A 26,059-nucleotide genomic window follows, 5' to 3' on the forward strand; every position below is an offset into this window, starting at 1 on the left:
GCATCGGCAATCAACTCCACTGAACTCACATCCTGGTATAAATGCAGTTCTGCTATATTCCCCAGACCGGCACGAATCATCGCGTTGATTGCTCCTTTGGAGTCGCTGAGCATAATGAAGGTTGCAAAGAGCTGACGCTTGATGGAGTCGTATCTTAGCGAACGCCCACTATGAGCTATATCAAGTCTAAGGCATTCCACGATCCTGAAACCACAATTTATAGCAACTGTAAAGCGTTGGACAGCTACGTCGCTACCAACTTGTAAGCAGGTGCTTTGATGCTATTCCGGAGAGCATAGATGTACACATGACAGAGATTTGTCTCTAAAGCGGACGAGAATTAAGTCTGAGATACCTAACGACAGGACTACTTGGGAGCGGGCAGCCGCATCCTCCACCAGCCTTGCCAAGGATTGACCCCTGTGGCTTGCGGGCGGTGAAGCTCTTCCGCGGTGTGCCTTTGGAGAAGACACCTGGCAGAATTTCTGGGGAACAGCGGGTCTGATATTTGTGAAGCAGCGAAGGTGTCCTCTAAATTGGCATTGATCCGAGATTTATATGCGATGCCCTGTGCGATGACTCGACTTTTCGACACTCCTTAGCTTGTCAAGACCGTCGTTGTGCTGTGCTCGTCATTTTGTTGGAGTCTCTAGGACAGATAAAGATGATTTTCCCCGGACGACGGAAAGGGTCTTCTGACGTCCTGCTCTCTCTATTTGCTTTCCTTCTCATCTGCTCGACGGCGTCAGCGGCTTCTGCTGTCCTGGGAGTCGACCTCGGCACCAGCTATCTAAAGGCTGCGATCGCCAAACCTGGCAGCCCAATTGACATTGTCTTAACGAAGGATTCTAAGCGAAAAGAAGCAGCGACACTTGCATTCAAACCCTCTCGTGCGCAGGCGAAAGATGGAGACGCATTCCCCGAGCGACTGTACGGTGGTGACGCCCTAGCTCTTGCCGCAAGATTCCCTGCAGATGTTTTCCCCAATCTCAAGCCACTGCTTGGAGTTGCCTACGAATCAGACTTCGTTACAACATATGCCTCTCGATATCCAAGTCTAGGTCTCGAACCTGTGCAACGCGCGGACTCCGGAAGCAAAGAGGCGACCGTAGGGATCAAAAGCAAGAATGTTGGCGATAAGAGGGATGTCTTCCTGGTTGAAGAACTACTTGCTATGGAGTTCAAGAACATCAAAGCCAACGCAGAAGCCGCAGTCGAGAAAGGGATACTCGTCAGCGATGCTGTCATTACGTATCCAGCATTCTATACTGCGCAAGAGAAGCGGGCAATCGAGCTTGCTGCAGAGCTGGCCGGTCTCAGAGTCCTAGGTCTCGTGAGCGATGGGACCGCGGTCGGCCTCAATTATGCCACCACTCGGACCTTCGATAGTGTCTCTGATGGAGGGAAGCCTGAATATCATCTGGTTTACGATATGGGTGCCGGTTCTACTACTGCGACAGTTCTCAAGTTCCAGGGTCGAACCATTAAGGGCCCAGCAAAGCGCAACCAGACCGTTCAGGAAGTCGTTACGCTAGGAACTGCCTTCGATGCGACACTCGGTGGAGATTCGCTCAACGATGTTATTGTCGAGGACATGATCAGCGAATTTGTCCAGCAGAAGCGGCTGAAGGCTCTAAATGTCCAACCTAATGATATCAAAGGCCACGGAAAGTCGATGGCTCGTATCTGGAAAGAGGCCGAGCGTTTACGTCAGGTTTTGAGCGCCAATTCTGCCACGCATGCCTCGCTTGAAGGTCTCTACGATGAAGACGCCAACGTCAAGTACAGCTTGACGAGGGATCGCTTCGAAGAACTTACTAACGCCTACGCCGCACGAGTCAAAGGTCCATTAGTCGCTGCACTCGAGGCTGCTGGTGTGACTCTTGAAGAGCTAGACTCTGTCATTCTTCATGGTGGTGCAGTGCGTACTCCATTTGTGCAAAAGCACCTTGAATTGGCTGCTGGCGGCTCCAAGAAGATCAAGACCAATGTCAATGCTGATGAGGCGGCTGTTCTGGGCGCTGCCTTTCGGGCCGCGTCTCTCAGCACAAGCTTCCGCGTCAAGGACATCCGGGCTCACGATATCTCGGGCTCCTCCGTTACTCTAAAGTGGGTCTCCGATGGAAAGGACCGTCAGCAGAAACTGTTTACTCCTCTATCTCAGATCGGCGCAGAGAAGCAAGTGCCCCTGAAGGTACTCGAAGATGTCAAATTCGAGTTTCTCGAGGGCAGAGATACCGATGTAATAGTTTCGGAAGTCGAAGCCAACAACGTCACCAAATCTGTTGCACAACTGAAAGAGAAATATGGATGCATACCGGCAAATATCAGCACCGTCTTCAATGTGCGCTTAAGCCCGCTGGATGGCATTGCAGAGATTGTATCTGGGACTGTCAGCTGCAAGTCCGAGCACGGAAAGGAGGGAGGCGTGCTGGATAACGTCAAGGGTCTATTCGGATTCGGGAGTAAGAAAGATGAGGATCAGAAGCCTTTGATCGACAATGATGCCGAGGGCGCCGACCCTGCCGAAATGACTCCAGAGCCTGTATCCGATCCTACTAGCTCGGGATCAACCATGTCCGCTGCTTCGCCATCCGAAGCAGGTGAGTCTGCTTCAGATTCGTCTTCGCGGTCGGCGACTTCAGCGAATGCTGCCAAGACCACCCCAACCGAAGTTGTGATTCCACTCATGCTGAAGTCTCGCCCAATTGGCCTCAACAGACCACCAGAGGGAATGTTGCAACGAATCCGTGAACGACTGATGGACTTTGACGCTTCCGATCGCACCGTGGTTCTCAGGTCTGAAGCACTTAACACGCTAGAAGCCTTCACCTACCGCGCCAGAGATTATCTGGAAGACAAGTATTTTATTGCCGTATCGAGCGACGAAGCGCGGCAGGAGCTTTCCGAACAGCTTTCCGCTGTTTCTGAGTGGCTGTATGGTGATGGCAGTGATGCTAAATTGCAAGATCTCAAGGACAAACTGAAGGGGCTCCGCAAGCTAGTGGACCCGGTGCTCAAGCGCAAGGAAGAGAACAGCAAGCGCGATGAGGCGGTAAGGGCGCTCGAGGAAGGCTTGCAGAGCATAAAAGGCACGATCGAGATGGTCGAGAACAGCATAAAGAAGGCAGCAGAAGATGCCGCCTCGAGTGCTAGCTCGGTTGCGGCGGCTGTCACTGAAAGCACCGCCGCGACCAGCACCAGCACTGATCAAGCATCCAGTGGCGACGGCCTTGACGATGATCCGTACAGCTCCACTGCATCTGCAGAGGAGCCATCTGAGACCGAGGCGGACATGCCTATCTTCCAGCCATACCAGTACACTGAGGAAGACCTTTCGTCGCTGACGTCCACGCGAGACATCGTTCAAAAGTGGCTCGATGACAAGTTGGCTGCGCAGAACAAACTTGGACCTTATGACGACCCTGCAGTACTTGTGGCGGAGCTTGAATCCCGGGCGAAGCAGCTGCAGAACGAAGCGACGAGCGCCATCATGAAGACCATTCGCATGCAGGACATGCCAAAGAAGAACAAGGGTGGCAAGAAGACCAAATCGAAAAATAAAAAGCCGGTGAAGGCGACCAAGAGCAGCACAGCGTCCGAGTCGTCGTCGACTAGCAAGAGCGTCAAAGACGAACTGTAGAAGGTTCGATCGATATCTGGTTGACCGCAGAACGGTTGCGGTGGCTGTAGAGTTTGCCCCTTGTCAACAGCGGATTTGAAAGAGGTCGGTCCACGCCGCCAAGATGCGAGACATGGGGGCGTCAATGGCGGCGATCGGCAACCTAGCAGCAGCAGGCAGCAACGCACGCTTCCAAGATGCAGCGCTGCAGCTCTATTTGCTGTACAGGTTGAACATCTCCGCAAGCAGTAGTCTGGGCAGGAAAGGGTGCTTTAGTATACGAGACCATCACGGAGGACAAAGCACAAGGGAGAGTTGCACGTCGGTGGGTGGCTGAAGATGACGGGCGATGGCTGGGGAAATGCATGGCTGTTGCAAGTCGGGCCAGTGCCCGGGCTCAACCCTGTAGGGCAAGGCCTGGGCAGGCGGTCATTTGGCCCCCACTGCTCAGCTTTTGAACATTTGTGCCATCATGCACGAGGGATGAACAGAAGTGAGATAGACTAATGCTCTCGCCCCAGCTGCGGGTAAGCATGATGGCGACCCAACTTACGGGAGCCGCAGATTCTGCGTACGCCGAAATCACAAAGTGACATGAGACTATTGAAACTACACCTTAAAACTCGCATATCGAAGGCGTGTCGCATGAATTATCTCTTTTGAGGCGTGCCAGCGTCGAATAATTAATCTTGACGGCACGATCTGTTTGACTAGTTCCCCGAGATTTGCGATCCTTCACATTTTAGGACGCTCAGTCTCCGACAGACGGGCGCTAGCTGGCAATTTTTAACAACATTTCCTTGAGCCCGCCGCCTGGAGGGGCACCCAGAAATCCCAGAGACCGGTGACTTGCTCGCTTGTCCCAGCCCACCTGGCGCTCTGACTACCAACTTACACACCCGCGCTTGAGCATTCTCACCTCCCACTCCTGCGTCTTACGATATTCTTCAGCTTCTCCAGGCACTGCCCCCCATTAATTTTGGATTTCCCTTAATGCCACACTCTTTCCTTTCTTTGGTTTCGCAGTCGATGTCATGAGCTCTCGCTTCAAGAGCCTAGGCTTCGGTTCCAAACGCAAGAGCGCTGCCAACATCCAGACCAGCACCGTCAATCCCTCCAACGCCTCCACCTCGACTACCGCAAGCACCCCTCCTCCTCCGAGTTCTTCCCAGACTAGCCTCCCTATGAATCCCCAGCAACTGGGTCGCCCTCCCAGTTACTCATATAACAGTGCCGCCGGTCGTCCCCAGAGTCCGATGCCCCCTGGTCAACAGCAGCTCGCTCATCACCCCGCGCCCATCAACACCACTCAAGGCTACATGAATCAACACCCGCCGCCGCCGCAGCAGCAAATGGGGCCCCCACAGCCTCCGGGCTATGGTGGTGCCTACAATCAAATGCAGCAGCAGCAGCCGCCGCCGCCGCAACAGGGTGGTATGCAGTACATGAACTCTCAGCATGTCGCTGGCCGCCCCGCCGAAGTTGCGGGTGACTCAAACCGCAGCAAGGCTCAGCTTATCGTCGGCATCGACTTCGTAAGTCCACTTCCACTAATTCCACACCTCATTGCTAAACTCTCAGGGCACGACATTTTCCGGTGTTGCTTTCGCCTTTGCGACAAACACGGAAGCCAAAGAAGACATTATAACGGAGTGGCCAGGTGCAGGCAACCAAACCAAGCAAAAGGTGGTTTTATATGTACCCAATGCCGCAGCTCTTTGGTTATTGACAATCGCAGATTCCCACCGTTCTCTATTATGACCAGTATCAGAAAGTAGTTGGTTGGGGTCCCGATATTGCTGACGCCCTTGCGCCGACCGGTTATCCCAAACCAGGTGTACAGAAGGTCGAGTGGTTCAAGCTCCAGTTGATGCTGTCCGGAAATACCTATATTGACCCCATCAACCTGCCTCCTCTACCTCCTGGGAAGTCTGAGATTGATGTCGCTGCCGACTATTTATTCAAGCTGCGACAGGCCATGCGCGTTCAATTGCAGAAAACTCTAGGTGAAGTGTTCAACAGAGAAGAGCGTAACATCCGGTATTACCTCACCGTGCCTGCCATTTGGAACGATGCTGGCAAGGCAGCTACAAGAGCAGCTGCAATCCAAGCTGGCTTTATTCGCGACGATAACGACAACCGTCTAACTCTCATTACCGAGCCCGAAGCTGCTGCTATGTTCTGCTCAAAAACCGGTCTGCTCAACCTCAAAGTCCATGATGCAGTGTTGATTGTGGACTGTGGTGGAGGTACTGTCGATTTGATCGCGTACGAGGTTGAGGAAGAGACGCCCTTCACAGTCGCTGAGTGTACTGCGGGTTCTGGTGATTCCTGTGGATCCACCGCCTTGAACCGCAATTTCTCCAATATTCTGCGGGCGAAGATCCGCAAGATGAAGCTCCCAGACGGCTCGAAGACTGCAGGACGTGTGTATGCCAAGTGCATCATGGACTTCGAGAACAGAATAAAGGCCGATTTCCGCAACAATGGTCAAAAGTGGGCCGTCGACGTTGGTATTGAAGCCGAATTTCCTGAAGCTGGTATTGAAGAAGGCTACATGACCTTCACCAACGAAGAAATCCTCCAGTGCTTCGAGCCAGTCGTCAACCGCATTCTTGAGCTTGTCCGCAATCAGATCATCGCCATTCAGGCTCAGAACCGGTCTTTGCAGCACGTTTTGGTTGTTGGTGGTTTCGGTGCTTCGGAATACCTCTTCCAGCAGATCAAGCTCCACGTACCTCCTCAATTCCAATCTAAAGTCGTACGACCCATGGACTCGGTCTCAGCGATCGTCAAGGGTGCCGTTACGGCCGGTATTACCGAGAAGGTGGTCACCTCTCGTGTTGCTCGCCGACACTATCTTATGGCAACCCTACAACCCTTCAAGGAGGGTCACCATCCCGAGCAGTATCGTGTGCCCAGTCTTGATGGCAAGGATCGGTGCAAATACACCCGCCAGATCTTCGTGCAGAAGGGTGAGAGAGTCAAGGTGGGCGAACCGGTCAAGGTTTCATTCTTTAGACAGGTTGCTCCGGGCGCTACTCTGATGTACGAGGATATCTTGTACGCTTGCGACGAGGATGTTTGGTAAGCTGTCCCACTACCACAAATGCTGAGTATTGCTAACGATCTCTAGCCCCGAGTACACGAAGGATCCCCGTATCAAGGAGGTCGTCACTTTAACCTCCGATCTATCCCGGAAGAATCTCGAGAAGGACTTTGAGCGCATGGACACCCCCCAGGGTACCTTCTACAGGGTGTACTTTGATATTTACCTGACATTGGACGGTTCTGAGTTCAACGCCGAGCTTGTCTGCCAAGGAGAGGTTATGGGCCGCTGCACTGCGAGGTTCCGATAAAAATCAATTGCCTTCAAAGCCTCTGGCAGTCCCGAGACACCGCGCCAGCGCCTGAGCGGCTATAAATCCCGGAGAAGGACACGCAGCTGTCATCAGATGAAGCACCGCCACGATCAATGGCGAAACTCGGTCGATGTCCAATTAGTGAAAATCGGTCAAAGTCAATCGAAGACGATACGATTCAGGTCGACCCGAGACGCGCACACGATGAAAGATGAGTATACGGAGATTGTCTGAGCAGCAAATTTGAGGTGACGCTTTTCAGGCACGGAAAAGGAACACTTGCTGGATTATTACCCCTTCATTGAGCGGAACGAGACGAATTGGGCTAAGCTTGTTTGACACCCACAGCGAAGCAGAATGGGGAAGCGATCGATTGTTGGCACACCAGATAGAGCAGGAGGGTAAGGTCAAATGAATAAAGAAACGGAATGAAATTATGTCTTCAAACACGCTTGTCTTCTCGGATGATGCGAATCTCATTGGTGGTCTTTCCTGGCGCTCTCGCTGCGTTTTCTAGCTACCCAATGCGCGTTCTGGTATCGGCTCTGCATCATGCTCTGACGATCCTGTATGTACGAGCCACCACTCCCTTCACCCACAAAGTCAGCGGGCAGGATCTCGTGACAGAGGATCTCGAAGCCATAGCTCTCGACCAGCAGCAATACTTCCTCGTTGCTGAGCTCGAAGGAACCTGGCTCGCCGATCCCCGCGTCCTCCCTCGCCATGTGTTGGGCTTTCCTCCTCTTCCTATCCATCTCCTTCTCCAGCTCCGCTGCTCCAGCACCGTCCTCCTCAGCTCCATCCTCGCCCGATCTCTGATGGCCGCGGCCATCGAAATGCCACAGCAGCGGGCCGACATTCACCCAGACGCCCCCGGGCCGAAGGCAGTGCCGGATGGTCTCGATGTAACGGATGAGATTCGGCGCCGTGTCGATAAAGTACGCGCTGACGACGCCGTCGTACGCACCTGCACTGTCCGCGTCGCGCGGCCCGAAACTCGTTACAAAGTCCCCCGCTGCCATGCCCATCTCGCCCACCGCGTCTCCGCGCTCGTGTGCTTCCTGGAACGCGGTGGCGGGGTGCACATCAGGAACGGTGTACGATCGTAGCTGGGAGGAGCGGGAGGCGAGATTCGTAAAGGTCGTGCAGAAGGGGAAGACCGTGTGGGCGTGCGCGACGCGGGTGTGGTTGAGGATGTAGTTGGAGGCGAGGAGGGCGTGATAGGAGATTTCGTTGCCCGTGCAGTGGTAGCCGGCAAGGGTGAGAGCGAGGAGGAGCCGGGATAGACCGGCACCGGGCAGCAGTAGTGAGGGTGGCGGGGAGGGGGAGCTGCTCTGGGGAAGGTGGAGGTGGTTGTGTAGATCATTTAGGATGAGGTCCAGGAGGGGTTTGACCTCGAGGGCGAAGCCTTCAGCCGACCAGTCCCGATAGAATTGGCGGAGGGTGGAATGCGCTTTTGCATGGTCGGAGGGTTTTGCGGTGTTGCGCCAGTTGAGGGGGTGGTCTTTGGCTGGTGATGCTGGGAGGCCTATGGTGGTTGTGGCAAAAGAGACGATCGCGTCAGCGAGGTTGGCGTTTTGGTCTATGGCGTCGTCGACCTGAGATAAGGTGCCAAGGAGGGAGAAAGGCGGAGCGGCGAGTATCTGCCACTGCGACGATGGCAAGGCGTAAAGGTTCTGCCGCCGGCGGTGGGTGACATTGTAATGGCTTGTAGCGCGGTACTGACTATGATTCATGTTAGTTTGGTGATGGAGGTGGTGGGCAGCGTCCTACTGGAAGGAGTCAATGGCTGCAAAGAGCACTCGACGCTCCTCGAGGTCTTCCGGGGCAGCATGAAACTCACGTTCACTGTCCCCGCCATGAGTCTCTTTGTGACCAGCATCGCAGTCATGGCTTGCCATTCTTCCTACGGAATAGGAGCACTGGTTGACAAGTAGCAGCGTTGGGGGATGATATGAATGTGCTCACTTGTTGGGCACAGCATGAAGTTAGTGTCAGTAGCGCTTGCCTGTGCGCACACCTTTGAGGTCAAAAGATCAAAGCGCTGTACCTGGAAAGGTCAAGGGGCCGAATGAGATTGTTCAAGGTTTCCGAAAAGGCAACAACCTAGGACTGGTTGATAAGGCGGAAAAATGCCAAGCAAGGCAAACACTTCTCCGCTGAATTCTTCCTGTATCTTTTATCATTTGACTTACTACTCCAAACACTTGATGAATCGCGTCAACTGGACGAACTGTGACCAAGGCCTCCCGCTGCATCCTTGCTGAGCCACTATCGCTATATCGACGACCCAGAGCGACAACATCTACCAGACAGCTTCAAGCAGAACACCACGGTGTACCAGGTCACCTTATGCTGATGCGTATCTCTCACCACCTCGCTTCTACATCAACAGTCGAGCGCTAGCCAAGCGACATGGCCATTTTGCCAACCTACAGGCCGGTGGAGCTATCATTCCCGGTACCACGGCATCTACACCTCACACTGCAAGCACACCTCACCTTCCTCGGAAACTGCTCTATGATCCACCTGACGACCAGCACCATCGGAGAAGGCTCGTCCACACACCCACCGTTAGGCAGCTTTGTCTACGCCATGCCCGATGTAAGTGCCTCCACCAACCGGCCCACCTATGATGTACAATTCATCGCGCTTGCTGAGCCAAGTCCCCACGCCTCAATGCCAGTTTGCTGTTGCGCATCGTACTGTTCTACTATCGACTCACAATACTACTCGTGCCCTCGATGCGATCATGCAAGTCTGGATGGTCGTGAATTTGTCCCAGGTTCAGAGTCAAAGCTTACGAACTTCAGAGACTTGACGCCCAAAATGCCATCAGCACCGCCCTCTCCACTGAAGGATCAAGTATAGACTACGCCACTCGTCTATCTAAGATTCTCGCCCGGCGTTTCAATCACCCTGTCTATGTGGGATGTAGCATGAGCTTCGCCGGCTTAACAGCCGAAGAGGAAATGGAAGGGATCGCTGCAGTTGTTGGCAAGATCCTAGAGGCTGCCGATAAGAACAAGGTAGAGACTAGCAAGGCGTCTTGAGCCTGCTGTGGCCAGGCTCATGTATGATGGTTCTGGCTGCTCTAGCATCATTCTTTATCACAGTAGAACGCTAGGGACTCCTCACGGGGCCGCGTGGGCGGCCCAGCTTCTACAGCACGTATCTGAAAGCCTTGTTGTCAAGCTCCGTCATGTCAAGCATGCCTCCCTCGATGCCCTCCCTCCGCACCTTCGCATCACGTTCTGTTTGCAGGTGCTCGCCACCATCTCCTGTAACTTCTTGCTCGCGGTCGCGCTTCTTGTTGGCCAAGTACATGTATACGTACAAGACCGTGATCGCGACAAGCTTGACCACATAACCGATAAGCATAGCGATATATGCAGAGTGATACCGTGGTGCCTCCGAGTCCTTGAATGTTTGTGGACCGATGATATTGCCAACGCAGTAGCCGGTGAACAGGATAGCGGCGGTGAGTTGCTTCTTTGTGTATCCTTTTCTCTTGTCAGTTTCACGGCGCAGAACCTTCGGCTGTACTTACCAGCAACATTCGAGCTCACGATCGTCAGACTCATGCTAAATCCTAGTCCCTGGAAGTAGCACAACCACAGCGCCACCAGTCTGCCCCACCTGTTGGAATCCGGCAATCCCACCAGGAGCCCGGCGCCTAGGATGCAAATGCTGTTCGCCACGATCATCGTTATAAATCTGACATTTTTGTAGTGTGTGCAGATGAATCCACCCGTCAACAAGGCCAAAAATTGCACAGCTCCGCCTGCGTCACAGTCAGCTCCCAGCCGTCAACTACAGACATCGGACAACCTACCTGGTATCTGAAGGTACTGAGAACCAAGAGTCCCAAAACCGAAGCTCTTGACGATGATGCTCGCGAAGCTGGTCAGAGCAGAGTTCGGGACCTGCGCACCCGTCGCCATGATGAAGAGAATCCATGTTTTGGGGTCGCGGAAAGTTTGCCACAACTGGTAGCGCTTGAAGTGGTGGTTCTTGATGCCCTGACGGTTCGCAGCGACGCGGTTAACGGCAATGGCGCGTTCCGGTGCAGTGAGGAACTTGGCGGTCGAGGGGAGGTCAGGCAGGAAGATAAGGGCGATTATACCAGCCGCGATCGACAGTGATCCTAGGATCAGGAAGATGTACATCCAGCGAGGTAGACCGGTGGTTATATGCCCAACAGCATAGCCAATAAGGCTGTGAATAGATTAGTACCGGCATTGATCTGAGAGGAATAGAGAGTGGTGGCAGATGTCCTAGAGGAGTTAGGAGCAGAGGAACATACCCGCCAAACATAGTTGCGATTCCATTGGTGCAATAATATGCTTCAAGTCTCAATGGCTGCTCGGCGCTTCGATACCCTAAAGCCACGAGTTAACTTGCATTAGAACAGTAGGTGGTACAAGGCGATAGAGCAGTACTCGAGTGCCGGTTCAGAAGGGGCTCAAACATACAAATCGACATTATTAGTACGAACGCAGGATTGACTACAGCCTCGAAGAAGCCGAGGAGGAATCTATTGGCTGCGATCCCGGCGAAATTGGTACATGCCGGAGTCGTTATGAGGATGATGCCCCATATTATCGTTGTGGTACCGACAACCTTGCCGAGCGGAAGGCGCTGGATGATATAGCCGGCGGGGAATTGAGATGCCAGGTACCCTGAAATGCGGTCAGACCAGATGGAGAGATGAGTGAATTATCTTACCAAAGTAGAAGATGCTGGATACATGGATTGATCAGATCAGCATATTTCTTGGCGACTCGACAGCAGTGTAGAAGTATAACACACAACTATGTGTGTGGCAGCATGTTCAAGGAACAACATGTGGCTGATGGATGACGAGGCTGAGGTGGAATAGCAACGAGATGCGCAAGGACACATACCTGCCCAACCAACTGAAATCCTGTCCCTGTAGGTTCGTACCCTCCCGAAGCCCATAGACTGAGGCATAGTTGATTCCGTTCTTGAGTGAGCTCGTTAGCAAGCGGTACCTTCGCCGTGATCGAGCGATTTACCTTGTCGATATACTGCAGAAAGTATATCAGAATTAAAATAGGAACAACGCGGAAGTCGATTTTCCGCAAGACGCGCTTTGCTTCGGCCGGAACGACCTCCTGGTCAGCATTCTGATGGTAGACGTCCCAACTGTCGTCGAGATCGGAAGAGCGTGCTGATGCAGCTTGAGGTGTCGTCGCAGGGGGACTCTGAGCACCTGCCTCGATCCTGTCATCCAGCCCTGCTAAGCCAAGGGTCTTTTCCGTCATTCTAGTAGGTGAAGAACACGAGTAACAAGCCTGTGCCAGGATTCTTGCCGACGACAAGCAGCGGCACGTCTTTTAAATGGATCATCCTGGGCTTCACTGGTGACTCAAGCTCATTCCGGCGCACGGCACCGGAGCTTATCCACACCTCTGCATGCGAGACACGTTTTCGAGGCGTGCCCAGGGTCTATGGAGTGTAACCGGCATATGAGGATAGCCGCTGTGCTGGATGGGGGAGCCGATCGCTGATGATGCCATTAAAGGTTCAATCACGACATCGTTCGCCCACCTGTTTCGCGGACGAGATTCTTCCGCCAAGCGGACTGCATATCACTGCAAGGTACTAGTATCGCTTTGAGCCATGTCTGCTCACGACGGTGGGCTGATGGGAGATACTTGTAGCCAGGACTGTTGCACGTGTATAGCAGTGTGATAATCATGAGAGCAACGCTCGTCGCCAGCCAACCAGCTGAGAACCAACGAACGCCTTGGCGCCAAGTCATAATGGGCAAACTTGAAACAAGCAGGTGCGAGCCAACTCACCATGATGCAAACCTTCGAGTACCTAGCGCAGCAATTGGAGCAGCAGCTTTTCATTGCTCGATACGCAGATTGCTGAGTAGCTCTTTCTCCTACGTTCTTGCAAAAGATCCTTCTTCTTTATCGGCCAAGATACGTTAGTGACCAAGCATGCTCAAGCTCCATCTGATCCCGGAGCTTGTTCCGCGGTTGTGGGCCCTCTTCTCCAATACTGGCAGTGTTTTGCCGACTGAACAACTCCGACGTGCCAAATGTAGCCCCCCGAAGGCCCGACCTAGGTTGAAGACGGCTTACCTTGAAGCACCCGGGTGTGGCCCATGAAGAGAATCTCAAGCTTGTGCAGATATGTGGACGTAGTGCTCCGTCTCGGGACAGACGGAGGACCCGCAGCATCCTTCGCTTCTGTCGATGCAAGCCGGCCCTCTACTCCCGCTTTCTTCGCGTACAGAACGCTCCTTCCGACGACCGAGCTGTCCATATGCCTATGCCATTCCGGGCACACGCTAATGCTTCGCACACAGTCTCTGAGGGCGCATGGGCCCCCAGCGACCTGAAAGCGGGACCATTCGGCGCTCCTCGCGTCATACGACGAAGCTAAGAAAACTTTGATCTGAGCTTTTATCTTATCAATCGAATCCAGGCTCTCCTTCGCTCCTCATGAGCTGGGTGTGGCGTCCCCTAGGCTCGGCAGGGAATGAACCTCAAACCACAGAGCTGCCTCTCAGAGTCTCAACGGCGGATTCTATCAGGTAAGTCGGAAAGATTGCAGCCGAAGCTGGACAGTGTCAAATATGACTTTCATCCCTCACTCTTGTGTGCAGCTCCTTCTTGAGCCATCCGAAGACCAGCAAAGCCCCCGAGCTATACTGCATCTTCAAAATGGATAACAGAGTCAGCGAGCTTCAGAATCACACTAATGCCCTTGAAGAATCTAAGGAGCCAACAAAACAAGCCTTGACCCCAACGGATGATGCTGGTGAAATTGATGCTGTGCGAAAGGTTGAAGAAGCTACCACGCCTTCCATGGCCGCTCAGCAGGGTGTGCAGAGCGTCGAGGCAGTTACCTTGACATGGACCAAGTCTTCACTGATCCTGGCCTTCGTTTGGTGAGTACCAGTCCAACAAGTGCATGCATTTCTGACGATCTCCAGCATGTGGTCGCTCTACCTCGTCAATGCTTTCCAAGGATCCATTACCGGGAACCTCACACCCTTCGTTACGAGCTCCTTTGAAGAGCACTCGCTTCTGACAGTCATTTACATTGTGAGCAATTCCATGACTGCTGCTGTCTACATTCCAATGGCCAAGATCCTCGATATTTGGGGCAGGGCCGAGGGCTTCTTGACAATGGCTGGAATCTCAACGCTGGGACTTGTACTCATGGCCGTCTGCACAAATTTGTCGACCTTCTGCGCGGCTCAAGTCTTCTATAGCATTGGCTTTTCAGGCATGATCTACTGTATCGATGTCATCACGGCCGACGCTTCAAGTCTGAAGCACCGAGGACTGGCTTTCGCTTTCACCTCCTCGCCATATATCATCAGCGCCTTTGCGGGTCCAAAGGCGGCAGAAAGCTTCTACGAGCAGATCAGCTGGAGATGGGCTTTTGGATGCTTCTCGATCATTCTACCCTTCGTCGCTCTACCACTTTTCATCCTGCTCAAGTTCAACCTCCGCAAAGCTAAGCAGCAGGGCATGTTGATCGAGGAAGACACCAAGAGGAATCTGGTACAGAGCATCTTGCACTATTTTCGGGAGTTCGATGCTATCGGTGTAGTCCTTCTTGCGGCGGGTATGGTCACTTTCCTGCTCCCATTCACCCTTGCGGACTCCGCGCCTTCAGGCTGGCGCTCAAGCTACATCATCGCTATGCTCCCAGTTGGCTTCGCGTTATTGTTGCTCTTTGGAGTCCACGAACGCTACCTCGCCGAGCGGCCCTTCATACCGTTTAACATGTTGACAAATCGCTCCGTAGCTGGTGGCTGCCTCCTCGCTGGAACGTACCAGGTTGCGTACTACTGCTGGAATTCCTATTTTACCTCATTTCTCCAGGTTGTCACGGACCTCACCATTGCTGAAGCGGGCTACGTCAGCAGCACTTTTGACGTGGTTTCGGGTTTGCTCCTCCTGTTCGTCGGCCTGGTGATCTCGAAGACAGGCTACTTCCGCTGGCTGCTCTTCATCGCCGTGCCGCTCTACATCTTCGGTCAGGGCCTCATGATCCACTTCCGCCACGCCGGTACCAGCGTCGGCTACCTGGTAATGTGCCAGATCTTTATCGCCATCGGCGGCAGTATCATCATCCTGTGCGAGCAGATCGCCGTCATGGCGGCAGTGGAGCACCAGCAGATCGCATCGGTGCTCGCCTTGCTCAGCCTGACTGGCTGGCTGGGTGGTGCCATTGGCAATACTATCTCCGGAGCTATCTGGACGAACTCGTTCCCGCAGGCGCTTGCGAGCCTACTGCCGGAGGACGCCCTGCCCGACTTGGACGATATCTACGGCTCGCTGGACGTGCAGCTCAGTTACGCCGTTGGCACGCCGACGAGAGAGGCCATTCAGCAGGCTTACGGCGTGGCTCAGAAGAGGATGCTGATTGCAGGCACATCGATCATGGGGCTGGCACTGCTTTGGATCTTGTTGATCAAGAACTTTGATGTGAGCAAGATACATCAGGTCAAGGGACGGGTGTTCTAGGTACTGGAAGCAGTAGAGAGGTCGTCTATGACTGAGCTGAGGATAGTAATAGTAGTGGGCAAATATTGGTCTACACATTCTGGTACTGAGGTGACAGTGCCATCCGCTACAGTGCCCTTTTTTCTGTGAACACACCAACATGAACAATCTCTCCTACTCTTCGCTTCCGCGTGTGCTTACGGCTCTCATGCATGGCGTAATTTAGATCTGCTGTATCCGCTTTGCTCATGCCAGATGCGGAAGAAGGAGGTGGACAACCCTAGCCCCGGACATCGTGACCGGCCAACCGTAATCGGGGCCTCCCAGCCGAAGAACAGTACCATCTGTGATAGCCGGCACCCTGGCGGTGGTATAACCGATGGCGACTCGATCGCAGAACAGAACATCGTTAGAATGTTGCGTCTTGCCTATACTGGCAATGACCGGTATGTCGACGTCACTTGGTGACCTGGATATCTGTACGGGGTGGAGGGAAGAGGAAGAGAAAGGTGGCAGCTTGTAGATCGCATAGTGCTTTGTACTCAGGGGTGCGTCAGAGGGCAATCGAGGGTGGGGTGCGACGCACTCCGGACTCGTCTATGCCCGACTTCGAAGCACTATGAATAACCTCACGAGGAGGCTACCGACCCATACTTGGGGGACGAGGTCGATGATCTTACAAGACCGGTCAAAGAAGGCGCCACCGGTCTGTTGGAACAGCGGCCTGCGAGTATGGGAGACCACTGAATCCCTAGTTTCCGTGGATTGGAAGCAGAATGTTCTATCATCACGACGCACCCAAGAACTAGGCGTTATCTTCTGGACTGTGCATATCTATCTTAATGCTCTGAATGCATCGGACGCGATAACACCTCACTGGTGTCTGCCTAGAAGGTAGGGACAACAGATTTTGACTGCGTCAGGATAGAGCCGATTGAAGGTAGCGCATGATGTTGAATTGCTGCGACAGTTCCTCCGCTCTGACTCGTATGATATCTGCCCTCAGTTGGGCTTATCTTTTAGAAATTGAAATCGGTTCTGATAAGACGTACTGATCCACTGAGCGTTAGGAATCTTGCTATGACGAGGTGGACAATCTTTGAGAACGGGCACTGAGTCGTCGTCAAATGAGAGAGAGCGTGTCGCCGAGTCAGGACGGACGTACAGCTGTGGTTAGAGTGAAACGGTGTTGTGTGACTGCAGATCACCTGAAACTCTCCTCTTGCTTCTTGGTTTGCAGGGCATGTGCTGCCAAGATGTGCGTTTCAGCAGCATCAAGGTGATACAGCTCGCAATTTGGAATTGCACACATGCGGCAAGCCGCATCGATGCGTGCCTGGTCGATGCACACTGAAGTGAAAGCAGGCAACGGCACCATGCTCATGCCGAGTGTGGTCGCCACAACAGCAGAAGCATTGTCGGGGTGGATGTCGTCAGTCGTGGATGTCGCCAGTTATTCTTGGCGACAGTAGTCCAGCCTCTACTATTGCCAGACCTAGACTTACGCTTCTTACGTGGTCAGCTGTGGCATCTTTAGCGACAGGCGCCGATGGGTGTTATCAAGGCAGTGGGGCACGATGTTCGCTGCCATCAAGGAAGATCTCGTCAATCTCGTCATCTGCGCTATGCATTATGTTTACGGAGTACCGCCGTAGTCGCTGGAGCGGTGACATGTGATATGGCGTATGTAGGGCACTTGTCGTGGGGGTGCTTCCGGTTGCTGGAATCTCCACTTGGAGCAGGCACCGTACGGGAGACCGCTGATGCTGTCAACGGCGTCAGTAACGGGCTTCGCAGCTTCAATTGATGCAGTGAGAGGGCAGGGCGCAGCTGCTGTGTCACAAGCAGTCCCCAGTTCTGACTGCGTATTGATCGAGTCGATCTCGGTCTTGATCTCCCAACGCTATCATATCCGTATGGAGTACTTGAACGGTTCACCCAGAGATAGGAGGCTCAGGTCGGACGAAGAAGTCTAGGCTGTGCTCTTTCCGGCGATGAGGCGGATCCAGCCAAGGGGGCGATCTACGCGACTGGCATGTCCAAGATCCGCGAGAAAACAAGGCTTTCGTGGGAGGGCGAGAAACTGTGCTCCGTTTTCCGCGCTCCGTACGGAGTACTCAGGTGCAGTACGCGTCGGCGTGGGGGCGTGGAGAAAGACTGTGGCAGGCTGCAGCTTTTTGTTCCATCGCTGGCCGCTTGTAGGAGGCTCAGCCACTTCTTGAAGTTAGTCGTAGGTATGTGCTTGTCACACAAACCGAACTGGTCGTCACCTTGCATGCTGTCACTGTGGGATGGCGGCGGATATTGCGTGGCGCTGGATAATGAGATGAAGTTGGAGAGCGCGAGTGGCAGCACCACGTACGTAGCCTTTGGCGCACAGCCTCGAAAACGGGGATTGGTCCCCACCCCCAAGCGCCTTGGAAATGGGCATAGTTTTCGGATCGCCAGCAGGGATTCCAACAGGGGTCAAGCAATGATCTGTCGGGAATGGAGCTTATCTCTGCGGCATCCTCGAGACGACGCTTAGCCAAGACGATAACGTTCTTCTTTGTCCAGCGACAGGCTCAGCAATAGTCATGCACCGAGATGAGATCTGGCGACGTTGACAGGGGTTTGATGCTTGGTATGGCTTTTGTCGTCAGGGACATTCGATCTGTCGCTCGCCCGCAGCATCCGTTTGAGAACATGCCTAACCTTCAAATTGGCCTCCTCTTCTCTGGACATATCAATGCACCAACCCGATTTCCCGTCGGCTTCACAAAGCACCTGCCTTGTCGACTGGTGCAGCAGCAAAGTCCAAGAGATCCAAGAGTGCTCGACAGCGACATCACAATTCCAAGATGGCATGCAGCCTATCTTGTGTCTGCGACGTCGGAGGATGACTATGCTCTCGACACAAGTTTACATTTTGACAGCACCGTGTGGATAGCACCAAGCCTGGGCAGTAACCTTGAGTCACCCCCTTCTCTTTCCTGTATAACCCATCAGACAAAGAAAGTGAAATGTGATAAGCTGCCAGTAGTATCTCCTCGCCTTGCTCCTCGGATGCATACCTCAAATCGAGGTCAGTCTTGTACAACGACAGTTCGCCGCTCGTGCCTTCCCTTTGTTGTGATATCCTCAACATTTCATCTCGCCTTCCGTATAACGTGGCTTCGAGCACACCACCACAGCCCCCTTCCACGATGTTGACCTTCGCCGACTTCAATCGCCCCGACAGGAGCGACCGCCGGAGAAGAGACTGTGGACCAGAACCCTTAGGCGAAGCCTTGTCACGCACCTCAACTCTCACTAACAACTCGCCCACCACCACTCGTCAGAACTCTCGCACCCGCCACCATCCCAATACCTCTTCCCGATCTTCCAGTATGGAGAAAATAACAAGGAAGCGCCTCAGCGTAGTGAGTGATCAGGCGAAGAACACTCATAAGTACCTCAGCCAAGAACTCGATATTCAATGGATGGGACTGCCAATCCTCATCTGCTTCTTCACTTCCGGTCTGATAGACAGTGTCGCTTTCAATTCCTGGAACTGTTTCGTTGGCATGCAAACAGGTATGTTGCTCCACCGACCTTTGAAGCTCGTTTGACGTTTCTCCAGGCAACACGATCTTCGCTGCTCTCGGATGTGAGTTTTTCCCTGTAATGACCCATGGCACGACTCTTGCCGTTCAAACGCTTGTTAGCAGTCTCTCACAGTCGAAGCCCGTTCTCCACCTCCTCTCTAGATGCATTCCCTCCGTCACATGCATTGACACAGACTAATCAGGAGTGTAGTGTCTGGCCAGCCGGACGCCAGCCACAAGCAACAATATTACAAGTCCCTTGTGTCCATCGGATCGTTCTGTCTCGGTACACTCTTCTTCAGTGCCCTGCACCGCTTTCCCACCTCGTTCCATCAACAGCCTTCTTCCCGCCGTCGATGGGTCTTCTCCGCCTCTTTCGCCCTCCAGGCCATGTTCATTACCATATCAGCCATCCTGGTCACCCTCAATCTCGTCTCCGACTTACCCTACATCTCTGGCGTCTTCTCGTCTGGGAGCGATAGGACAGAGTACACCGAGTCAAGCATGCTCGAAAACCGCAACTTCTTGGACCTCTGTCCGATTGCCCTCCTCGCCTTTGGAGCCGCAGGTCAAGTTACGCTGAGCAGAACGCTCGGCATCATTGAGCTGCCGACCATTGTGCTCAGCACACTCTACCACGACTTCACCGCTGATCTGTACAATCTGAGGAGATGCTGGTGTGAGAGCACTTCCATCACTGACTTTTTTTTCAACCAGCAGAGGCGCCAAGAGAAGCGACTGTTCTCGATCATCGCTCTCTTTGTTGGTGGCATCGTTGGGGGCGAGATGTACAAGTCGTCTGTCGGCATGGCCGGTGCCCTCTGGCTGGCCGCCGGCCTCAAACTCAGCGTCTCGTTGATGTGGCTCTTTTGGAAGAAAGATCCATCAGAGGAGGAAGATGATGAGTCAACGCTGCCCCAATGAGCAAGCCTCCAAGACCATTCAGCAACAACGACGTAACGATTGATGACATAGCCAGTCTGTCGAGCATCCAGGAGCTCCCCGTCACTAAGAGCGTTATCGAGCAAAGCACCCTGTTCAGCATGCCGGATGTATCCCTAGTGTGGTTGGAGAATAGACAAAGGTGGGACGTCCACCAGCAACGGAGACATGATGATGATGATGATGTGGCGGGCACACGATACTCCTATTTCTTACTTGTCAGGCCCTCATGGAGGGATAAATAGAAACAGAGCCCAAGAGCGGAGATAGCTTCGCCGGCGCCGTGCCGATATTCGACCTGTACGTTAACATAAATATTCAGATGAGGGAAGTAGCATTCGACTCACTATTCTTTCCCAACCCGATCTCCCCCGTGTTGTCGCTGCCGCACCACACACTATTACTCACACTCTTCAACTTTTGCTCTGTTCTGTGACCGGAGTCGTCCCTTGGCTCCGGTACCCGGGCATCACCCCAGCTCTACTCACAGCTCCGGCACACGTCCACCCGCATGCTCTTCATATACGGCTACTCGTCGAAGCACCAGTAGCAACCAGGCCAGCTGTGTACTTGAGTCTTTCCTGTCGCTTGCTCGGTGTTCAGATCAAACTCCAGACTGACCAACGCAACGCAGCGCTGTGACGAAGACATATCGAGGGTGGGTCATGGGCTGGGAAATAATGGCCGTTGTCTGGGAGCCCGAGAATTACCATTCACTTAGTTGGCAGTACTTTCTATGAACTTCGAAGTCTACACCGGGAGTATGCTGAATGCCCTCTTCCTCACAGTACATATTGCTGAATTCTCAGTTAGGAAAGTGCAATGTTGGCTTTAGTAACTTTTATCCTCTGCTTTTGATTCGTCTGCTTAACGTCGTGCGCCGGTGCCGTGGCTCCAGAAGAACGACCTTGCAGTTGTCGCCTCAGCAGCGCCATCATTCTGCTGGGAAAGCATATTCTAGGTCTTGACATCAGGCTCAGTACGGCCGATGAACTTTTGCAGCTGCAGAAGCTCTACGGCGAGGTTGACCGCTTCCTTGAGGTATTCCTGGGTATCGATGCCGAGCTTGCTCTTGTCCTCCTCGAGCTTGTCAACATATAGACGAATGGTAGCACCAGCACTGCCGGTACCAGAGAGTCTAACCACGACACGGGTGTTGTCGTCGAACTTGAAATAAATGCCCTGGTTCTTGGAAACAGAGCCGTCAAGGTCGGTGTAAGAAAAGTCGCCTGCCTCGATAACCTTCTTGCCGGCAATGGAGGAGCCCACAGTATCGGAGCTGGAGAGCTTCTCCTTCAGATATACGACCATCTCGTTGGCGCCATCACTGCTGACATTCTCGTAATCGTAGCGGGTGAAATAGACGCGGCCATACGTATCCCAGAATTGCTTCTGGATCTCGGCAATAGACGGAAGCTTGCCGGTGTCCTTGTTTACGCCGGCCATGATGTTGAGCCAGGCGCAGACAGCCCACAGACCGTCTTTCTCACGGATATGGTTCGAGCCGGTGCCGAATGATTCTTCTCCACAGATGGACATCTTGTCTGAATCGAAGAGTGCGCAGAAGAACTTCCACCCAGTCGGCACAACATACGTCTCGAGACCCTGCTTCTTGCCAACCAGGTCCAGAGCGCCAGAGGTAGGGAATGACCGCGCCAGGCCGTACACACCCTGCTTCTTGAAGTAAGGAATGTACTGCTTCGCGTAGTGGGCGATTATGGCTAGGGAGTCACCTGGTGATACGAAAGCGTTCTTGCCGTAGATCATGTTGCGGTCGCCGTCGCCGTCCGATGCAGCACCGAAGTGAATGCCGTCTCTGTCAACTCTCTCAACCAGAGAATGAGCGTAGGTCAGATTTGGATCGGGGTGGCCGCCATTGAAGTCTGGACTAGGTTCGCAGTTCTGGGTACTCGAGGAGGGGAGACCGAGTTCCTTTTCGAAGATAGCTTTGCCGTAAGGTCCAGTGACACCTGATAGAGCATCGAACAACACCTTGAAGTCGGGCTGCGCCTTGAAGAAGGAGCGAATGAGATCGAAATCAAATATCTCTTTCATATACTCGACATAGTCGGCCACCGAATCGATGATCTCGACCTCGAGAGCCCCATATTTCTTCGTCCCAATAGTTGTGAGATCGACGTCCGGAATGTCCTCGATCTTATATGAGGTGAGACCCTTGGATTTCTCGAAGATCTTGTTGGTGACTGACTCTGGAGCTGGAGCACCATTGGAGAGGTTGTATTTCATGCCGAAGTCCTCGGTAGGGCCTATATGCTGTCAGTCTGATGTGAAAAGAAAATTGTGTTGGTACCTACCACCCGGGTTGTGACTGGCAGTAAGGAGGATACCGCCAGTGGCCTGTCGTTTCCGGATAACATGACTGGCAGCGGGCGTGCTTAGGATCCCCCCCTGACCGATCAAAAGCTTCTTGACACCATATGCAGCTCCGATCTTTGCAATCTTCTGGACCACTTCAGGGTTGTAAAAACGGCCATCACCTCCGATCACTAGGAATGAACCTTCGACGCCTTCGGGGATCGAGAGGAGGATGGAGGTAATGAAAGATTCGCTGTAGTGATCTTGCTGAAAGACTTTGACCTTCTTGCGGAGACCAGAAGTACCAGGCCTGTAATTGCATGAGCATATGTAATATTTCACTGCGGTGATAGCCTACTTCTGGTCGGTGAACGAGGAGAACTGTACTTCCTTCACCATGGTTTCGGATCGTAACGTAAGACTGGGAAGTGGTTGGTCGGAACTATTACGAGAATATGTTACCACAACGATGGTACTGATGTGGAAGAATGTAAGCTATACGGGAGAGGACGTCGGTGTATGCAGCTGCAGAAATTTGTTGACCGACGCAACGCAAGAATGCCCCTCCTTTGCAACGAAATTCCTGGAGAATTCTGGCGGGGCTCAGATTTCGTCACAGGGGGGGTCTCGGTTGCCCCTCCCCTCGCTTGCGCATGCCCTGATGGACGCTTCAGCCCTGCTTGGTTGCCTTGTACAGATTTGCTTCAGTATCATTGTAGCCTGACTAAAGAGATTGTCATTCTCGTCATCTCTGATCACGAAATTGACCGAGCATCTACCACCCTTTCGATCCCCCGGCACATATAATTTACCCATCCTGCAGAATGACCACCGGAGGCACGCTCAATCCATAGGCACGCTCCGTTGACTTCGTTTAGAAGTTGTATGCGAGCGGGACGGGTTTAATGCAAGGTGAGTCCATATATATGTCAACTATGGACCGGGTTTGAGAAAAGGCTCCTCTGAAATTGAATGCACCTAGAACGGTTGCCTTGCGCGAAGGCGGACTCTGCTACTCGTGAGGCTATTGGCTTGCGATGTTCGCCTTGGTTCCCCAAGCTGTTGCGCCTTGTCAGGCCAGCAATGTATCCGAGGCTGGTCACTTCATTGGAACAGAGCGATAAACAATACCCAAGTTGAGCGGCGGTCATGACAGAGGATGTACCGCTCTCGTAGCCAATTACCATGAATGCAACCATGCTGGATCTTCATGGCATTCTATGTATCGGCAAGCTCAATGGAAACACTCTCCCAAGAGTGTGCGAAAGCTTGGCACTGCTTTCTCGTCCTCCGCAGATAGCTGCAACAGGCGGTATCATTGGTTGTGACGCAGAGTCCCGGCCGTTACTCCGATAGAGCGTTGTACCCAGTATGCACATCCAAGGCATGGTGAAGAGTACGAGACGTTTTTCGCGCATTACTGGGAAATAGGTGGAGAAGTCATCTCCGTCTAGATTCGCAAACAATAAGAGACGTTATCGTACTCGTAGCATATCTCAGCAATAAAATTGATCATCCAATATGCTTAAGACCGATAGGCCGATGAACGTGGAAGGTATCTTGCCATCAGAGGTAAGGGACTGGGAGCAAACGCGTGGAAGGTCGAAGAAGCCTAGAATTCGGCAAGTAGCAGCAAATGGTCATGATGAGATGATGCCCTTGTGCAGCGTCCCAGGAAAATCCAGTGAGAAAAGCAGCCGATTGATAAAGGTGGTATGCAGAATGCAGATCCCGCTTTTGCGATCACCGTCTCCTACTCCGGCGGATCCAAACGTGGAGCGCTAGGTCATCCCAGAAGCCTCGAAACTGCAGATCTTCGTGCCGTTGCAGTGTAGTCTAGAATGTGCTCCTGAGTGGCACCTTGGACGTCGTCTGTAGTATGGCCTATCACTTTGTTGGACATGCTCCGTGATTATGTTGGAATCGAAGAACAGATGCCCGCCAGCACGGTCGATGCAAGTACGAATATTATCTTAATTTCCGACAAGGGCGGTACAAATTGCACTCTCAAGCAATCCTGTGATTGTCAAAGGTCAATGCCGGATAAGGTCAATCATCATGTTAATCTCTGAGCATTAAACAATGCACCAATTGTGAGTAGGTTTGCCAAATGGCAGCCAAAGGGTGCCAATCAATCTGGGCGTCATGAGGTGAAGCAGCATTTGGACACATCTCTCTTTCACGACTTCCGAGCAACACAGCCAATCATGCCCATCCAGCTTGACCTTTGCGAGGCAAGCAGGCGAGACAAGAGTCTCACACCCAAAGGGCTCAGAAAAGCACAGACCAAGGGCCGTTGGGCACTCATCGGTTGGGCCTTGCTGCATGGGTTTTGCCACCTTGACAAGTCGTATCCACCAGCTTTTGCTTTTCATCAACACGATCTTGCGTTGCAGGGTTTCGTCAGCCCAAGGAACGCTGCTCCACGTCCTACCTAGAATGTCAAGGCGCTGCCCGGTCTAGCTGCTGTTCATTGGGCACGCTACAAGTCGACTGTACTGTACTGTAGGATCGTCCACAAATGAGAACTCACGCAGAAGGTCCTTTTGACCCCACCGTCATAAACCATACTGGCGTGTGACTCGTGCGACAAGCGAGGGGCGTAAGCTATATTTTCCGAGCCAGATAGACCTCCGTCCAATTTCAGTGGCACCCCACCACGTGGATGGTCATTGGCATCAGGAGAGGCTTCGATAGTCTTCTATCGTGTCTTGGATAGAGATTCAGGTTGCGTATCCGCCCAAAGATCACGGATAGTCTATGTGCCAGAGTGCAATAATTTCATAGCGGTGCTCGGCTGTCTACCATACTGGCGAAAGCACCATAACATGGTTGTGGCTGACAATGTGATTTCTTACAATAATATCGAGGCAATAATGTGGCAACTACATGACTCTGCAGTGGCTGTCAGTCACACAGACCCGTAGTTAGCCGACGATTCCGGGCGAAGTCCTACGAGCCCCCTGAAGGAACGTTCTCCTCGCGTGCGACACCGTCTCAAACAGTGAACGTGGCCTTCAGCCAACCACAAGGGTAACGCGTGGGTGGCGACCAGCGGGGCTGACCTCATGCGTTTTTGCGGACACGTCTCGAGGCTGAGCGAATCGATCAAGGAGGTCAAGCAGAGGCCGGTACGGACTTTGCAGGCTGGATGCAATGTAGCGCTGACCACTGCACGATTGCAGACCCCGTCAAACCGCAAAAGTCGGCAACGCCACGAGAGATGCACAAATCGGCCAAATTGGAACTAGTTCCGTCCTGAAGGTGCAGAAGACTTCGTCCATGAGTAACTGGGGAGTCATGCTATGTCGAGGTCGGGACCAAAATTACCTCTTCACTACCTGCCGATTGCTGAGCACGATTACTCGCTGTGTCACCAAGGCCAGCAAGCGCCAACGCTGAGTGGCTGTACATCGCAAGTTGGGCTCGGTGGCACGCTTCGATTGGGCTCCAACGGGTCTAGCCAGACATGCGCATCTTAGTTCCAGCCACGGTTGTGCGTAGATCTCAGCACTCTGCGGCTTCAGCTTTCATCCTGGCCACACCCTTCCCTGGGAGCTTGACACAGGGAAAGCCACCTGCAGCGGTCGGGTGCGAACCAAAGGAAGCGTAAAATCTCTGACCCACCAAAAACGGGCCCCCAGGCGCCATCTTTGCTAGCCGGGACGCTCTCACAGTTTGAGCACGAGGACTCTCAAACCACTGGACGAAGCCCAAACCGCTCACCGACAGGCCCCTCTGACAAGCCCA

General features: G+C 53.2%; 8 protein-coding genes across 8 annotated transcripts; 5 read left to right on the forward strand and 3 right to left on the reverse strand.

Moving 5' to 3' along the window:
- Nucleotides 1-664: 664 nt before the first annotated feature.
- HMPREF1541_00925 (uncharacterized protein) lies at nt 665-3,643 on the forward strand (the record flags this gene model as incomplete). The annotated part of the gene is made up of 1 exon (XM_008713226.1): nt 665-3,643. One exon carries the CDS (start codon nt 665-667, stop codon nt 3,641-3,643), a length of 2,979 nt encoding a protein of 992 aa, XP_008711448.1.
- Nucleotides 3,644-4,656: 1,013 nt separating this feature from the next.
- On the forward strand, nt 4,657-6,981 carry HMPREF1541_00926 (uncharacterized protein; the record flags this gene model as incomplete). The annotated part of the gene is made up of 4 exons (XM_008713227.1): nt 4,657-5,157; nt 5,204-5,308; nt 5,361-6,709; nt 6,759-6,981. The coding sequence occupies 4 exons, from the start codon at nt 4,657-4,659 to the stop codon at nt 6,979-6,981; spliced, it is 2,178 nt and encodes a 725-aa protein (XP_008711449.1).
- Nucleotides 6,982-7,460: 479 nt separating this feature from the next.
- HMPREF1541_00927 (uncharacterized protein) lies at nt 7,461-8,885 on the reverse strand (the record flags this gene model as incomplete). The annotated part of the gene is made up of 2 exons (XM_008713228.1): nt 7,461-8,709; nt 8,758-8,885. The coding sequence occupies 2 exons, from the start codon at nt 8,883-8,885 to the stop codon at nt 7,461-7,463; spliced, it is 1,377 nt and encodes a 458-aa protein (XP_008711450.1).
- A 514-nt stretch (nt 8,886-9,399) lies between these two features.
- HMPREF1541_00928 (uncharacterized protein) lies at nt 9,400-10,037 on the forward strand (the record flags this gene model as incomplete). The annotated part of the gene is made up of 2 exons (XM_008713229.1): nt 9,400-9,588; nt 9,798-10,037. The coding sequence occupies 2 exons, from the start codon at nt 9,400-9,402 to the stop codon at nt 10,035-10,037; spliced, it is 429 nt and encodes a 142-aa protein (XP_008711451.1).
- A 109-nt stretch (nt 10,038-10,146) lies between these two features.
- HMPREF1541_00929 (uncharacterized protein) lies at nt 10,147-12,272 on the reverse strand (the record flags this gene model as incomplete). Its single annotated transcript, XM_008713230.1, has 8 exons — nt 10,147-10,487; nt 10,535-10,768; nt 10,820-11,202; nt 11,291-11,366; nt 11,460-11,666; nt 11,713-11,726; nt 11,892-11,971; nt 12,024-12,272. The coding sequence occupies 8 exons, from the start codon at nt 12,270-12,272 to the stop codon at nt 10,147-10,149; spliced, it is 1,584 nt and encodes a 527-aa protein (XP_008711452.1).
- Nucleotides 12,273-13,688: 1,416 nt separating this feature from the next.
- On the forward strand, nt 13,689-15,506 carry HMPREF1541_00930 (uncharacterized protein; the record flags this gene model as incomplete). The annotated part of the gene is made up of 2 exons (XM_008713231.1): nt 13,689-13,915; nt 13,961-15,506. 2 exons carry the CDS (start codon nt 13,689-13,691, stop codon nt 15,504-15,506), a joined length of 1,773 nt encoding a protein of 590 aa, XP_008711453.1.
- Nucleotides 15,507-18,853: 3,347 nt separating this feature from the next.
- Nucleotides 18,854-19,975, forward strand: HMPREF1541_00931 (uncharacterized protein; the record flags this gene model as incomplete). The annotated part of the gene is made up of 3 exons (XM_008713232.1): nt 18,854-19,040; nt 19,087-19,113; nt 19,263-19,975. 3 exons carry the CDS (start codon nt 18,854-18,856, stop codon nt 19,973-19,975), a joined length of 927 nt encoding a protein of 308 aa, XP_008711454.1.
- A 975-nt stretch (nt 19,976-20,950) lies between these two features.
- HMPREF1541_00932 (phosphoglucomutase) lies at nt 20,951-22,708 on the reverse strand (the record flags this gene model as incomplete). The annotated part of the gene is made up of 3 exons (XM_008713233.1): nt 20,951-22,260; nt 22,309-22,619; nt 22,668-22,708. 3 exons carry the CDS (start codon nt 22,706-22,708, stop codon nt 20,951-20,953), a joined length of 1,662 nt encoding a protein of 553 aa, XP_008711455.1.
- Between the last annotated feature and the right edge of the window lie 3,351 nt (nt 22,709-26,059).

This window comes from Cyphellophora europaea (assembly GCF_000365145.1).
Source record: "Cyphellophora europaea CBS 101466 unplaced genomic scaffold supercont1.1, whole genome shotgun sequence".
NCBI lineage: Eukaryota > Fungi > Ascomycota > Eurotiomycetes > Chaetothyriales > Cyphellophoraceae > Cyphellophora > Cyphellophora europaea.